General features: G+C 42.6%; 2 protein-coding genes across 2 annotated transcripts in view; one reads left to right on the plus strand and one right to left on the minus strand.

Moving 5' to 3' along the window:
* BDP1 (BDP1 general transcription factor IIIB subunit) overlaps window positions 1-5,905 on the minus strand; it is an 80,010-nt gene extending 74,105 nt beyond the window's left edge. Inside the window, exons 1-3 of the mRNA XM_080924840.1 lie at window positions 5,490-5,905; window positions 1,584-1,860; window positions 282-391 (exon numbers count right to left, since the gene is read on the minus strand). Of these exons, the coding sequence (XP_080780966.1) occupies window positions 282-391; window positions 1,584-1,860; window positions 5,490-5,701 (599 nt within the window). The 5' untranslated portion in view covers window positions 5,702-5,905. The remainder of the gene's footprint in view (window positions 1-281; window positions 392-1,583; window positions 1,861-5,489) is intronic.
* Window positions 5,906-9,301: 3,396 nt separating this feature from the next.
* LOC308427175 (small EDRK-rich factor 1) lies at window positions 9,302-14,102 on the plus strand. Its single transcript, XM_080925207.1, has 3 exons — window positions 9,302-9,434; window positions 10,249-10,357; window positions 13,849-14,102. The coding sequence occupies exons 1-3, from the start codon at window positions 9,428-9,430 to the stop codon at window positions 13,919-13,921; spliced, it is 189 nt and encodes a 62-aa protein (XP_080781333.1). The 5' UTR covers window positions 9,302-9,427; the 3' UTR covers window positions 13,922-14,102.
* Window positions 14,103-15,261: the final 1,159 nt, after the last annotated feature.

The raw sequence follows: 15,261 nt of genomic DNA on the forward strand, positions 1-15,261 counted from the left end.
CCTTAGTGAAGAGAGACTGTCAGCTCTAGGAAATGAAGCAAACTAGGCGACTCCTTCAACAAGGCCAAAGACCTGGTGAACACAACAGAAGGGCACAGGCTCAGAGCCCAGCACCCAAGGAGAAAAATGCATCCATACTCATTCTGTTAGAAACTATCTTTAAAAAGTAATATAAATGCTATGAATTACTCAACAAGCTTCTGAACAACATGAAACTGAACTCTAAAAGTGACATATCATTACATACCCAATGAAACAAAGCATAAACAGATTTTACTTACGTCATTGGATTGTTATTTGGAAGGTAATATATGAAGTCTCTCATAGTCATTTTTGAACGATCTGGTGGTCTCTGGCTTTCATTTGGAGCAAATTTGTTTTTCCATTGTTTCTATGTACAGAGATTTTATAAACAGAACAATTTCAGACGCACTAAACTCAAATACACAACCCATTGTCCTAAGTGCTTTAATATTATCAGTATGCCTAATTTTATAACCTGAATTGTTGTATTATACAATAATCTCAGTAGCTTTTTTAAATGAAGGATAATTAGATATTTTATTAAAGATGATTTATTGTGATGTGTTTTTATTCATGTTCATGCAAACATGTGTGGGCATTGGTATGTGTGCCTGTGTACTGCCCCATGGAGGCCAGAAAAGGGCACTGGGTGTCATCTTCTCTCTACTTCCTCCTTTGAGGCAAGGGCTCTGCATCTTGGCTAGAGTGGGAGGCAGAAGTCCCAGTGATCCTGTCCCCTCTCGGAGCTGAGCTTCCAGCCATCAATGGAAAGCATGCCTTGTCACACAGGTGCTGGGATACAAACTCCAACACTACCAAGACAAGGCATTCTAGGATGAGGAAAAACTGCTGGCATTTGTTGTAGACATTAAGACACACCGGTTTAAATGTATCAATACCCTTCAAAGTCCTCCAGTCAGATATTGATATTATTACTGGTAGTATTTTACAATTAAGGAAATCAGAACTATAAAAAGACCAAGCTGCCCATAACATTGCTAGTAAGAAATGAAGCAAATGTGTAAAGCTTAAGTTTCTACCTCCAAAGCCTACTATACTATGAAGTGCATGACTGCTCCACTGTACACTGTCATCAATTAAAAAGAACATACACTCTACATGTATTCTGTAAGGATTTTTGTCATAGTTCAATTTCAAATATTACCAATTTATATTGCTCAATTACACTTATTTTAATTCAGGTAATTATTCCACATCACTGAGACATTTTTATGAAAACTATTTTCATGTTTGCATATCTATCTACAAGTTTATAAAAACTTATTTTTTGCTGTCACCAAAATAGCCAGGCATGGTGGGGCACACCTTTAATGCTGACACTGAGGAGGCAGAGGCAGATGGATCTCTGAGTTCCAGGCCAGCCTGGTCTACAGAGTGAGTTCCACAAAAGCCAGCGCTACAGAGAGAAACCATCTCATAAAACAAAAGTAAAGTAGTAAAAACATAAATGAATAAAATAGTTTTAAATAACTATCAAGACAATGTGGTAAATAGAGGCGGGGTCAGGAGGACGCCTGGACTACAGTTCACTCACGCACCTTCTCCTTTCTCAGTTCCTCTTTCAACATCTCTCTCAGTTTTCGGGCTTTATATATTCGGTATCTATCTGAACACGGCTGTTTCTCTTTGGCTGGAGTAGGGTCTGGCTGTGGCTCATCATGATTAACTGCAGATAAGGGGCGACTCTGTGAAGGGGCACTGACAGGAGGCTGAACAAGACTACATGTGCTTGACACTCGCTTTCTTCTCTGTGAAGCAGCAGACGACAGTGTGCTGGACTCTTCAGCATTATTTTCATCACCAGTCTTTTCATCACTATTGGAATTAAAAGGAAAAAAAGACATCATGACTCATCTTTTTTATATACTAGTTTTGAGAAAGGACTCATTGAACAAAAAGAAAAATAAATATAAAACCCAGTAACTTTTCAGATTTATGTTGATTACAACAGAGTTGCAATAAAACACCTCTTTAAAACTTTCTCTGTTCCGTGGAGGCTGAGGTAGACAGACTGCCTTGAGTTTGGAACCAGTCTGGGTTATACAGTGAACTCCAACCAGCTTGAGCTACCTACCAGGTAAGACTCTCAAAACAGAGAGACTAGAGAAACGGCTCTGTACTTAAGTGTACTACTCTTCCAGACTTCCCAGCACTGACATCAGGTAGCTCACAAACACCTGGAACTCTGACTCCGAAGAATTGACACTTTCTGGCCTCCCTGGACATCTGCACTCATGTGGCATTCACAGACACACACACACAGACACACACACACACACACACACACACAAAAAAAACTTTTAAAAAGCTAAATGAAATATTAATTTAATATATGTAAATTCTAAGAAAAACTATTTAAGTTATTCTTTTTCAAATGTTGGTTCCTAAGCACAACAGAAAACACTAACAATTGGATAATTTTTGTTGTTGTTTTGCTAAGTGTCTGCAACCTCAACACTCAAAAAGTGGAGGCAGAAGGATCAGAAGTTCAAGATCATCCTCAGCAACGTAGTGAGTTTGAAGCCAGCTTAAGCTATATGAGACTCTACAAAGAGACAAAAGCATCTAGTCACTTAAAATCAAATATTGGCCATGGTACAGATTAGATATAAATCGATCGGAAATGGAGCTGGAGTCATGACTCAAGGTTAAGAGCACTGGCTGCTCTACCAGAAAACTTGGGTTCAATTTCCAGCACCCAGATGGCAGCTCACAACCTCCTATAACTCTAGTTCCAGGGGATCCAAAGTTATCTTTTAGTTACCATGAGCACCAGGCATATGCTGCACTGACATACACAAAGGCAAAATACCCATATACATGAAACATTGAAATAGTAAAAGAAAAAGCCCAGCGTGCTGATGGGTCACACTCCTTTGGTCACAGCTCTAGGGATGCAGAAACAGGACTCGAAGCACAGCCTGGTCTACAAAGAGTTGTAGAACAGCCAGTTACACAAAGAAACTCTGTCTCAAAAAAAGAAAAGACAAACAAGAAAAGAAAAAGAGACAGGAATGTAGCTGGATAGAATTAACATTTATTTCTAATATTGTGGTATAATAACTTGGTTGACAACATTTTTTAATCACAAAAAATGCTAGAATGTTCTTGACACAAAGAAATCATAAAGTTTTAAAGTGATATAACATTACTATAACACACTGTAAAGACATATTGAAATAATACATTGTATTCCATAAATATGTACAATTACTCTGTCATCAGTTGAAAAGTTAATGTTAAAAAGGAAGTATAGGGGCTAGTGTGATGAGCATTGGCTGCTCTTCCAGAGGGCCCAGGTTCAATTCCCAGCACTAACATAGCAGTTCACAATTGTTTGTAACTCCAGTTCCAGGGGGCCCTCACACAGACATAAATACAGGCAAAACACCAATGCACATAAAATAATAATAGGCTATTTTAAAAGAAAACTAAACCAGTAGCTTAAGTTCACTATTTTATCATTAGTTCCATATAAAAATAGAAGCTGTTTGAACATATTAAATAATCTCTCTAAAGTCTTTTAAATTCTTTCCTTAAAGCTGAAGATAGATGAAACTCAGTCTAACATTCACCAAGCCCTGAGGTTCAGTCCCTAGCACTCCACTGTAACTCTTAGAATGTAACACTGGCATTTTATGTTAAATGTATCCTCCACTGATTTGATAAGGAACATGGACCAGGGATGTAGGAAAGCTGGTAGAGTAGCTGGACAGCATGCAGAAGCCTGGCTTTCGGCCCCAGCACTACATAAACCAGGCATAAGGCACACTTCTGTAATCTCGGCATTCAGAAGGTAAAGCAAGAGGATTAGAAACTTAAAGGTGTCTTTTCATGCATGGTGAGTTCTAGGACAACCTGAGCTAGATGAAACTCTACCTTAAAAAAATAAAAATAACCTGCTAGGCCTGGTGGCTCATGTTTTTAATGCCCAGCACTCAGGAGATAGAGACTTCCAGGCCAGTCAAAGCTACGTAGCTAAATCTTTTTCCCACAAGAATGACAAACTATGTGTGTGTGCATGTTTATACATATTCATGCATGTGATGTACTCTAATTGTCTACTAAAATATTCTAGAGCATATATCAGAACTATGGCCTATGACGATTTATAAAATGTATTCCTATATAGTTTACAAAAATCTCCAAACTCTTTGGAGCAGTGACCAATATTGGTATTTTTACTCTACGAACTTTTCAAAGAGGGACTGGAGAGATGGCTCTCAGTGGTTAAGACTGCTCTTCCAGAGGCCGAGTTCAAATCCAAGCAACCACATGGTGGTTCAAAACCATCTGTAATGGGATCTGATGCCCTCTTCTGGGTGTGTCTGAAGATAGCTACAGTGTACTTATATATGATAAGTCTTTTTTTTTTTAATTTCAAAATTTTCAAACAGATTCAAGTAAAAAAAATGTTGAAATCATGGTGCATTGTTGAAATATCAAAATAACACAAAGCACCAACTCTGATTAACAGAAGAAATGTTGTTACTATACAAACATAATCTGTACCATCCCCCAGTCACTTAGTGTGACTATGTACTGGATTTACTGGCTTCTTCCTCTGTATATTATAAAACACTACAGTCATCATATTAACCTGTCACATCTTTAATTTGTACCATCACCTTTTCTCCACTGCTTTGTTTTTTTAAGAGAGGGTCTCACTATGTAGAACAGGCTGGACTCTGCCTCCCTATTGCTAGGACTAAAATTGTAGCACTACACCTAGCTCTCATCATCTTTTTTTTGAAACTAGTAAATTTGGGGGAACTATTCTGCCATGTCATGTGCAAGGCAGTATATGCAATCGTATTGTCCCAAAGGAGACTAACTTCATCTAACAGACAAATTTTCTCTAAGGACAACCTACGTAAAGTTGTTAAGCTAAGTAGGAGAGTCCTAAATTCAAATGTAGTATTTGTCGCTAATGCCAGGCGTCTTGATTCAGGAAGCATAGTAACAATAAAGAAGTATACACTCGAACCAAAATAAGTAAACTAAGCTTCTTCCCTTGACAAATGCTGCAGGTGTGGCTCAGGGGCAGGGCGCTTGCCTAGCACTTGTGAGGCCCTGGGTTCAACCACATCACCGCGTGGAGGGAGGAAAAAAAAGAATTCAATCAACACTGGTGCTCGCCTTTTAAAAATAAATATTCACAAAATGAAAATTCAAAGTGCCGTCAGTGTAAAGTACTCCAGGATAATTAAATTTCCAAGTGATGTTGAGTGTATATTCTTGACTTTAAAACTGATAAGACTGGATTCCCATCCTTGTAAGACACTGTCTCCTCGAGAATCCTGTCAGAATCATAGTAGTCGCACCCTTTGATCACGGAATTAAAAAAAGCTGCAGCTAGAAGTGGTTTCATTCTGCTCAAATCAACGGTTTGTTGCGGGAGACTGTGGTAAAATCCAACAGCTCGGCTTCATACAAGATCTTACCTGCTCCCGGGAGCCTGTTCCTGGGGTTCCGCTCCCCCGGAATCCACCGCAGGCACATCTGTGGGCTCCGCTGGCTTCGGAGCAGACTCGGTGGTAGGCTCGGGAGGCTTGGCAGCCTCTGGTCCACGCTGGGGATTGGGAGCGGCAGAGCCCCTGGTGCCTACACCAGGCCTGACATTCGGCTTCACGCTAAGGCGTGCCCTGCGGAACATGGCGGAGCCAGGGGGCCGAGAGCAGCGGCTCCACGGCCGCGCTCAGCCCAGAGCTCCGGCCGCTGCCCGAGGGCTGGGCCTCTCGCCCTCCCACAGGGCCACAACCACCAGCCCAGCGCTGGCTACCGCAATTTCGCGCCCCCTCCACCTCCTCCGCTCTCCCGCCACCGCCTCCTCTTCATGACCCTGCCACACTAAAAGCTAAGTTTCTCCTCCCGACGTCCCGGCTCCCAAAAGGCGGCGGAAGCCATTGCGTAATCACTCGGCGCCGATGACTGACGTCAGACTCCGGGCGCCGGGAGCCATAGCAACTGCAACGCTCTGTAGCTTCGGTTACCTGTGAACCGGAGATACTTGACTCAAAGACAGATCTTTCTTTTGTAAGACCTCGGGAGTTGTTGTAGTGAGAGAGCGAAAACAGCTGAATCCTCCGGCTCAAACTTTTAACTTTTTCCCCGAGGTGCTATGGTTTTAACCTAGGACCCCTAGCATACTCGGCATACCACAGAACTTTCATCCCCAACCTACTTAATTGAATCTTTTATGAACTATGAAGGAGTTCTCAAGAAGAGTCAAAGTGTGCAAGAATGCAAGGCATGATGGTGCATGCCTGCAATCCCAGCACTGGGGAGACCGAAATAAAGAGATCACAAATTCCCAGCCGCACTGGGCTATCTTGCAAGACTCGCCTCAACAATAAGATTAAATGGTATAAGAGTAGTTCCTTAGTACCAGTGAGTCCCCAGAATATAGAACGTGTTTGTTTTAGGTTTTTGAGACAGGGTCTCTTATAGTCAAGGCTGGCTTTCAACTCTTGATCCTCCTGACTCCACAGGCTCAATGTTGAGATTTCAGGCATTTATGTGATACCATAACCCAACAGGGAAAACAAAGTTTTAACTATGAGTATGGAGGGAGTGAGTTTGAGTGGATGCCAGGGGAGGCCAAAAAGTTACAGGTAGTTGTCAGTCTCCTGGTGTAGATACTGGGAACCAAACTAAGACCCACTGGTAGGTCAGGAAATGGATCTATTGAGTCATCTGTCCAACCTGTCCAAGCCCCAACCTCTGCCATGAGATTTTAAGTTGAGTAAAAAAAAAAAAAAAAAAAAAAAAAAAAAAAAAAAAAAAAGTTGAAATTCTCTATGAAGAAATAGCAAACGGTTTCGAGAAGCTGTGAAACACTTCATAGGAAGAAGACATCCATTATATGTCCTTTTGGACATATTTTAAAATAAAAACCACAATGCCTGTCAAAAATGAGTATTCTTAATCTGCTTCCAGAGATAGCAACAGAGCAATAAATAAGACACTATGTTACAGAGGAGAAAATACAAAATAAATAAACAAGAGCATTAAGAATATATTAAATATGATAAAAGAGATTTCAAGGGTGATATAAGAGTCATGCAGTACTGGCAGTAGGGCCAAGAGAAACGGGTATCAAATTCCAACCCAGTCTAGGCTACAGATATCTCTCTCTCTCTGTCTCTCTCTCTCTCTCTCTCTCTCTCTCTCTCTCTCTCTCTCTCTCTCATACACACACACACATACACACGATAAACAAGCAAACAATAGTCTGGTTTTCTCTAGTGTTTGCCATATCCTTCAGGGTCTTTGAAGACAGAGTCATGATCTCATTATGTAGTCTTGGCTGTCCTGCTTGCTATGTAGAGTAGGCTACCCAAATTCATCAAGACCTATCTGCCTCTTCCTCTGGCATTAGAGGCACACTCCTGGTCTTCTGGCAGAAACTCTCAATGTATGCATGATGTACATCCTTCTAACCCCATAACTCAAAACACATACATTCAGTCAAAACACCTATAATGTAAAAATAGATTTTATACATATAAAATTACACACACACACACACACACATATATAGTTGCTTTTTTTATTTTTATTTTTTTTTTAGGTTTTGGGATTCACATCCAAGGCTTTGCATACTCTAAACAAGTATCTACCATTGGGTTCTATTCCTGGTCTATAGATGATCGTTCATCTCTATACACAACTGGGCCAGATAGCCTTCCCTCCCCCCTTGGGTACTCAAGAAAAGGTTCCCTGAGCAGTGGCAGTTCTGAGCAGGATAGGGTATGAGGAGAGGTGCAAGGCTCTGAGGATAAAAGAGCAATAAGCAATAGCATACTGAGGGCTACTGTATCCTGCACTTGATCAAGTATTTCTCTCATGTGCACTTGTATATACTCCATGTGTGCACAAGTGCATTTGGAGGTGAGAGGGCAAGCTTAGGTGTCACTCTTCAGGAACTGTCCACGTGTTATTAGACGTGGATTAATGTGGGCTCTGGGATGAGCTCACATCATTGTCACCTTACCAGATTCGTATTAACCAGTTGCAAAGAAAGAAAAATGGCCTCTTCATTTTAAAGGTTAAACAGAATTTATATAATGAACTAATGTACGCTAGTTAAGACTAATTGGTAAAACTAGGCTTTTATTCTTTTCCTTCCTCCCTCCTACCTCCCTTCCCTCTTCTTTAGTCATTCCATCTCTCCATGCTTTTTCTCTAAACTAGTTGACTCTATACATTAAGAATTGTAAAGGTGGGGCTGGAGCAATACATGGCTTAGCAGCTAAGAGCACTGACTGTTCTTCCAGAGGCCCCGAGTTCAAATCCCAGCACCCACATGGTGGTTCACAACCATCTGTAATGAGAACTGATGCCCCCTTCTGGTGTGTCTGAAGACAGCTACAGTGTACTTATATACAATAAATACATTTAAAAGAAGAGAACTGTAAAGGTCACATTAACATGGATGGTTGAAGTGCACCGTAGCATCATCTATACTTTTGTATGTCTTCCACAATAAAACTTGTTATACCCAGGCAAATTCGGTGTCTAGACTAACTCAGTTTGTAATAATGGACAGGTAAGAAAGTTAAGTCTCGGCTCAAGAAACGGAACCCAGGGAGGGGATGGAACTCAGGGTATCCCTTGTGATAGGTAAGCATCCCCCCATGACCCACACCTCCTCAACCCTATGCAAGCCTTTCACGTGTTTCAGCTTTTATGTAGGCTAGGAAGTTATTCTGGGCTACTTTGGATCCCATCCAACCACAGAACCTTAGCTCATAAAGTTCTGCCCATGCGGAGGGCACCGTGAGAAATGTGCAACAAACAAGCTTGGGGTCCTCAGTAATCAGATGAGGAATGTAAAGCCCTCCTTCAGGGTGGCTGTTAGGTAAGGAGGGTTCAGTCACCTTCCTGTCCTTCACGCCTCTGAGGTTTTTTTTTTTTTTCACTTGGGGAGAGGGGGTAAAGAGACGCTGGATGTTGTGTGTGTGTGTGTGTGTGTGTGTGTGTGTGTGTGTGTGTGTGTGTGTGCGCGCGCGCGCGCACAGTTAGGCAAAGTGTCTCCTGCTTATTAAATTATTAAAACAGTGTGGCTCGGCGTGAAGGAGCGAGCGCGTGCGCGCACGCCTCGCGGGCACAGGACGCGCTTTCCCGCCTCAGCCCACGGCGCGGGTCGGTGGGGCGCGGTCGCTCCTCCGCGAGCGGCCCGAGGCGCGCACGCGCAATGGCTCACCGGCCACGCCGCGGCTGTTGTGGGTCGGTGGGCGGGGCGGCTGGTTGACAGAGCGAGGCGTCGCCACAGCGAGGGCCCTCCCGGGGCTCAGCCTTCCCCAGCACCGGGCGGCGACCGCTGCCGAGCGTTCCAGCCGCCCAGTCGCTGTCTTCCAGTCTCCGGCCGGCGATCAGCATGGCCCGTGAGTGTGCGAGCCGTTGGAGGGCCGAGGGGGTTTGGGGAGCGGCCGGGGGAGGAGCGGGAGCTGGCTGGGAGGAAGGAAGGACACACGCCGCCACGACACCTCGCGCTGGCAGAGGGCGGGACGCCGGCTCCAGGTGGGCCAGATGCCCGCCTCCCAGGTACGTGAGGATCACACCCATCCGGAGCGTGCGCGGCTGCCCGGAGGGACCAGTACGCCCAGTGGCAGGGGGCGCCCGGTCTGAAAGCCCAGGGTGCCCTCCAGCGCCTTTGTCCTCAAAGGTGACGTTTCTTGAGCGCAGCCTCTGCTGGCTTTAACAGGCAAACTCATCTGGGAGGAGAAGTGGGGAGGCACGGGGGCGGGGGGGGGGGTGGTTGTGGGGAGAGGCTGGATCTTTACACACCTATCAAAGCCAGAACTTCTTTTTGAGTGTGACCTGTGTGAACACCACTGGGATGGAGATACATATTTTAATTTTAATTTTTAAGAAAGGTTTTGTCGTGTACTCCTGGCCATCCTGGAACTTAGTCTGTAGACCAGGCTGGCCTCAAATTCAGAGATCTGCCTGCCTCTGCCTCCCTAGTCCTGGGCTTAAAGGCGGCTAGTTGACACCTATGCTGACGATAATATACTTCAGTTTTTGGGTGTTTCTGCCTAAGCTTCCCCCTTGTCAATCTGGGACTAACTACCTGACACTCCTCCCTTTCTTACTAATAAAAATAAAACTTTAGGGCCCATATAAATAAGGACTCTTTAATATTAATTATTCATAATTTTGAGGATGGGAAAAGAGCGTGGCTGTTTATCATTGTAGGTGGAAATCAAAGAGAAATTGCCCGACAGAAAAATATGAAAAAGACCCAGGAAATTAGCAAAGGAAAAAGAAAAGAGGATAGTTTGACTGCATCTCAGAGAAAGCAAAGGTGAGTAATGCGAATAGAATGTTCAAGTCGGTGGCGTTTGACTACCATATTTTCAGAATGAATGAAGAACACGTTTAAACCCTTCCTAGAACTGAGCCTTGCCCACAGTAAGGTTAACACTGTGTCTGTGTAGCTCTGAGTACACTGAGGCCATGCACAGTAGTTAATGCCCCAACCTGTGGATGAAGAATATCAGGCCTGAAGCTATTATGTTTGCAGAGACTCTCTTCCAGCAACTACAAACTGTGAGGACTTTATTATAGAAAATAACAAATATCCTCCATATGTAAACACTGTTGGTTGGATGGGTTACAATGTTTCCAAAACTGACAGCTTGCTCCAAGTGTCTTAACTAAAGAGATTGTGTCAAAAATAAAGTATGGCCTTCTGGAATCCATCTGGGAAGGAAAGACTGGACACTGGATTCATGTAAGACTTTATACTACTCAGAGGCTAGCATAGGCTAAAGAGACCTATAGACCTTGCCTCAAAAAAGTTGGGAGGTGCACCCAGAGGATGTATCTCAGGAATAGAAAACACTTGCCTACTTGCGTAATGTCTGTATGGGCCTGAGGTCCATCCCTAGCACTTCAGATGACGTTGTATGGCAACTAAGTGCCACAGACACACTTAAATGCCCTAGACAGTGTTCATCCTAGGACTTGGGGCAGATGCAAGAGAAGCAGGGTCGGAGGCCAGCCTAGACTACATGACAAGACCCTGTCTCAAAGACAGATAAGCACTTTAACATTGTTTACATTCATTTGCTTTGTGTCAGTGTGTCAGTGTACCTGTGTCTTGTTGGCCCAAGAAAAATGTTTAATGAGGTTGCAGATTATCATGTTCCAAAGCAGAGTAGAGAACCTGGAGGCATATTTCAGTGTTTGATCACATGCTTTGCATACTTGAGCTGCCAGTTCAATCCCCAGGACCACACATACACAACAAAAATTTAGTTCCAAGTTATCAGTCTTATCATTATATAGAATAACAAAACTGGGGTGTGGAGCACATAAATGCCATCCTCTTTACAAGCAGTTCTGGGAACTGAACTCAGATCTGCTGCAAGAGCAGCAAGTGCTCTTAACTGCTGAGCCATCTTGCCCCTTTCTGTTTTTCAGTATGAAACAGTAATAACAGCTGAAGAATTGTTAAGCAAAAACAAAAAAACCAAAACAAGCATGGTTTTACACACAGAGGGTAGCTTTGGTTTGGCTTGTTTTCTCTTTGTTTTTTAAGACAAGGCCTCATACTGTATCTTAAGCTTGACTGGAACTCAGTATGTAAACCAAAAGGTCCTATGAGTGAATTCTCATGTTTAACAACTTTTGTTGTGCAAACCTTGTTTCTTGACTTAAAACTATTGGTTAAATAAAAATGGGTACAGCCAATTATTGGAGATATTAGAGGTAAGTGGGTTTGAGTTAGCTGGTTGAGGGTATCTGCAGTTCTCCAACTTCCAAGAGAAAGACCAAGGAGGAGAGAGGAAAAGGCACCGTGAGAGGAGATGTACCATTACCACACAGCCAGGAGAAACAGCAGGTATCTGGGGTGCAGTGCTGGGGAGGTAGCTAGGCCAGCAGGTAGAAAAGTTGATTAGGGCTGACTACCTAGTAATTGTCAAAGTCAAGTAAAATAACTGTAGTCTAAGTCTCACTTATTTGTAAGCTAGTCGGGGATAAGCTTAAATTGGTTGAACTATATTATGGCTCCCAACATGGGACATAGAACCAAACTATCTGAGACAAATTGTATCAGAGCCTAGTCTACAGAGAGCTTCCAGGAAGCTGCCTCCCAGCCCAAAGCACAAGGTGCAGTTACATGCTGGGACACAGCTCTAAATGCAGCACCTGGACACTGAGCACCCAACCCCCACTATCCCAGTCACCTACACTGCAGCAGCTGAAGCCTAGGATTTGTACAGTTCAGGCCCATGCCCTGAGCCAGCACATCAGGGGCTTGGAACTGGACTCATGCAAGTTTCCAATTGAGAAAAGGTCATTCATGAGAGACAAAGGACAATATCCAGCTTAGGAACACAAAAGCCACTGTTACTTTGTTTTGGTTTTGTTCTTTCCCCTAAAGGTAGCCTCTAGTAGAGTCAAACTACTGCAATGTCCTGAATAGAACACCAGAGGGAGACAAAGGCACAGAAAACTTCAGATCAGTTACTAGGGTGGAAAGTTGATATTTTGGAAAGAAAAGAAAACAATAAAGACATTTTGGACTCTAAGTAACACTATTTTGAACAGTTCAAAAATAGTTATTTACCTAGAATTGGTAGTAATCTTAGCCTCCCACATACTTGAACCACTGGGTGAACCAACACACTCAACTGAGGATGTTGTATGTAGTATACTTTAAAAATATGGCGTCCTGTGCCTGTGAATGAGGTCCTGGATTTGATGTCTAGTGTTGGGTTTTTTTTTTTTTTCTGTTCTGTGGGTTTTTTAAGAAAAAGGATGTATAAGAACTCATCTGTCCCAGATTAGCCTGGAACTTCATATGTGGTAAAGTCAGACCTTAAACTTTTGATCCTCCTGCTTTTACCTCCCAAGTACTTGGGTTATGGGAGTATACCCCACATTCAGCAAGCACTAAATAAAAAAAGTTTTTTAAAGTATATGTGTAAGTGTGGGTCCCACTAACTCATGGGTAGTTTGGTCATAGTTACATGACACATGAAGATTCAACCAGGGAGACACAAAGATTTAAAAAGTTCTTCAAATATCACTTATTTCTTTAGAGTAATCATTTTAAGCATTGATTATTTGATTTGTTGCTTTTACAAACCTGGATTATTGTAATTCCAATACTCAGAAAATGGAGGCAAGAGGATCAAGAGCTCAGAGTCTTCTGGGCTGAGTGTCAGCTTAAAGACCATCCCTGGATACAAGAATTATAGCATTGATATTGTAGTTCTAGGTATAGGAAACTTCCTAAATGCACAGCGGCAATGGTAGGTGGATTTCCATGAGTTGAAGGCCAGTCTGGTCTACATAGTGAACACAAGGCAGCCATGGCTGCACTGTGAGACTCCCTCTCATTTCACCAAATGAAAGAGCTTTGAGGTTATTTGCCCAAGACCATCATAACAATAGCATGTTGTTCAAAGGCCTGATTTGAATGCATTTACAGTCTTTGCTTTTCTATTTGTCAACATCCATAAAAAATTGGAAAAACATGGGCTGGAGAGATGGCTCAATGGTTAAGAGCACTGACTGCTCTTCCAGAGGTCCTGAGCTCAATTCCCAGAAACCACATGGTGGCTCACAATCATCTGTAATGGGATCTGATGCCCTCTTCTGGTGTGTCTGAAGACAGCTACAGTGTACTCATACATGAAATAAATGAATAATTTTTTTAAAAAAATGGAAAAACATAAATGTTTCTGTCTTCTTTGAATGGACCAAAAGGATTATATATAGGAAACAACAAGAGCATTAAGTCTGTTTTCCTGTGAAAACTTGATACGCTTTTCTTCATTTCAGGGATTCAGAGATCATGCAACAAAAGCAAAAGGTAGCCAATGAGAAGAAATCTATGCAGACAAGAGAAAAATGATGACTGGCTTTTTTGGAAACCTGGGTGCTATTGCCAGCGGGTGCATCATACGCTCTAAGATCAAAATTTCACAGAGTGACTAATCATTACATGTGTTATAACTTGTCCTTATAAAACTATGTTAAACTTTACTTTTCAGCCTTGCTTAATGTGATGTTTTAAGACCATTCATCAAAGAATAAAGAACTGACCATGCATGTAACAAATTCGGTGAATATTTTTTATCAAAAGAGAACAAATGCATAGTTTATTAAATGGGCAAAGTATTGGTTACATTTGCATTGCTAGGACCACAGTTCCTAGCAAGGATAAGCTGAGGGAGAAATAAGTGTCTCATGGCTTCGGAGTATTTCACTCCTTCATAGAAGAGCAGAGCAGCTTGGTTCATGGTAGGAGGAACACATCTTTCTGTTCACATCATATCAGGAATTCACGCCTACACAACAACCTGGTTAACATTCAAAGTCCTATCTCTAAAATGACCTACTTCTTCCAGTAGGCTCTGTCTCCTAAAGGTTCTGTAGCCTCCCAAAACAAGACCACCAGCTAAGGAACAAGCATTCGAACTATGAACTCTGGGAGATACTAGAGATGCAAGCAACAATGAGTATTATGATTCAGGAATACGATCTCTTATATAAATCTAGAATTTGGTTCCATACACGTCATTAAGTGGTTTGATTTTTTGTTGTTTTTTCAAACAATCGCATTCTGTAGCCCAGGCTAGTGTTAAACACCTAGCTATCCTCCTGCCTTGGCCCTTCAATTTCTAAAATCATAAGTGTGGCCATAGTGCTAGCCTTAAAGATCATTAAGTTTTTGTTTGTTATAAATTTTCTTAAACTTAGGGGTGTTGCAATATCCTTTTCAACCCAATCGCCAATTTGTTGCATTTTCCTCTTCAACCCAAATAAACCTATTCAATGAAAACACGACTCGGTAATTAGGAAAGCAAACTGCGGTCTATTTTGGGTAGATTTACCACTACACTCTCTATTCTCCTCTTAAGAAATCCCTCTCACTTGCCTTGAACCTTCCTCCTCTTCCCGATCTGTCCTCCCCACCTCCTCTTCAGCCCCCTCCTCTTCCAATTTCTCCCTGACTCCTCCTCTTCCATTTCCTCTCCTTTTCCCCACCTCCTCTCTCTGTCTATCATGTATTGCCTTAACAAATCTACATAGGGGAGTCATTGCTCACCTTCCACCATGTGGCTTCTGAGCATTGAACTCAGAGCATGGTGGCAGGTGACTTTATCAACTAAGCCATCTTACTTCCCACCCTCAACTGTGGCACGACAGTAGGGTGTGCTTCCCAGATGTTCCGTCCACATCCACAGCTGG

The sequence above is a fragment of the Micromys minutus genome (genome assembly GCF_963924665.1).
Source record: "Micromys minutus genome assembly, chromosome: 11".
Classification (NCBI taxonomy): domain Eukaryota; kingdom Metazoa; phylum Chordata; class Mammalia; order Rodentia; family Muridae; genus Micromys; species Micromys minutus.